The sequence below is a fragment of the Trichomonas vaginalis genome, chromosome IV (assembly GCF_026262505.1).
Source record: "Trichomonas vaginalis G3 chromosome IV, whole genome shotgun sequence".
NCBI classification, from domain to species: domain Eukaryota; phylum Parabasalia; order Trichomonadida; family Trichomonadidae; genus Trichomonas; species Trichomonas vaginalis.
Genome location: NC_067206.1, coordinates 20987331 through 20988523, shown reverse-complemented (window position 1 = coordinate 20988523; position 1193 = coordinate 20987331). Strand labels below are relative to the sequence as shown.

General features: G+C 36.4%; 1 protein-coding gene across 1 annotated transcript; it reads left to right on the top strand.

The window, feature by feature from the left end:
* Positions 1-74: 74 nt before the first annotated feature.
* Positions 75-413, top strand: TVAGG3_0138550 (uncharacterized protein; the record flags this gene model as incomplete). Its single annotated transcript, XM_051224197.1, has 1 exon — positions 75-413. One exon carries the CDS (start codon positions 75-77, stop codon positions 411-413), a length of 339 nt encoding a protein of 112 aa, XP_051109183.1.
* Between the last annotated feature and the right edge of the window lie 780 nt (positions 414-1193).

The window sequence follows — 1193 nt, the reverse complement described above, 5'->3', positions numbered from 1 at the left end:
CTCGTATTCAACGTAAAATCTTCAAAAGAAGACTAAACAAAAAGTGCTACACTGATAACAAAGATGAATTTCACATGGAACGCGATGATTCAATAACTGCAGAGTTGCGACATACAATTGCGGAAAATGTATGGACAACCACATGTAATGGTGGAGAACCATCGTATCTTTCAGAGGTCGAATTACTTGATTTTTATGGTGAAATCAATCAAAGAGCAAAAGGTCTTGCATGTGAAAAGGTAATCGAAGCTTATCAGATTGCCTACGAATTACTGGAGTATAGATACAGCAGAGCTTTATATCTAGCTGGCCTTGTTCATCCAGACGAATTTCCAACAAGAGGAAAAAGAATTGTTTACTTCGCTAGAAGTATATCTCCCCTCAAGATCATGGTTAAACAGAGTTTGCTCTGATCTCAACATTGAGATCAAAAGCTCAAAAGAAAATGAGGAAAAACGAGCAAAGTACTGTAACACAGCAACAGTTGCTAACTTCTTACATTAATTTCAGTATACGGCAGGAATTGATCCATGGAATAAGTGGAGTATTTATGAAACATCTCTGCTTCATCAAAGCGTTACAAAGTTATCTGCACTGAAAGCAACCCTCCTTTAACCAAAGAAGAGCATGAATTTGTGCTTGTTACTAGTATCTTCCCATATAATTCTGAAGGATACCGGATGAAACCATTTATTATTGTTCCAGGAATATAAAATTGTTCACAGGAACTCCGCTCCGTGAGAGCATTCCTTACAGGACAATCTTATGGATGGATGACAAAGAAGATATGGGATATCTTTAATTTAACTTTTATTATCGAAATCCAGAGATATCGCTCAAGTCTTGATGCTATCACAGCAGCTCAGCATAATATCGTATTCGGTGATAATCATATCAGCCGAGTAAGTTATTTTACTTGCAAACTTTTGAGTCTCTTCAGAATTGAACTCTTGACATTTCCAGCTTACTGCACAGTAGTTCTCCAGTTATTTGATGTAGGATGTGCAGCATCTTTGAGATCAAAGAATAACAGGTTAAAATATGTTCCGCTTTACACATATGAGCAAGATAATTTATCAAATACCCCAAAACCAAGGTTAAAAATTGTAAGAATTTTAATTGATGCTTGTGATTAAGTCAATGCATCAGTATGGTATTCATCCGTGGAACCCAGATAAAGCCTTATCCAACGA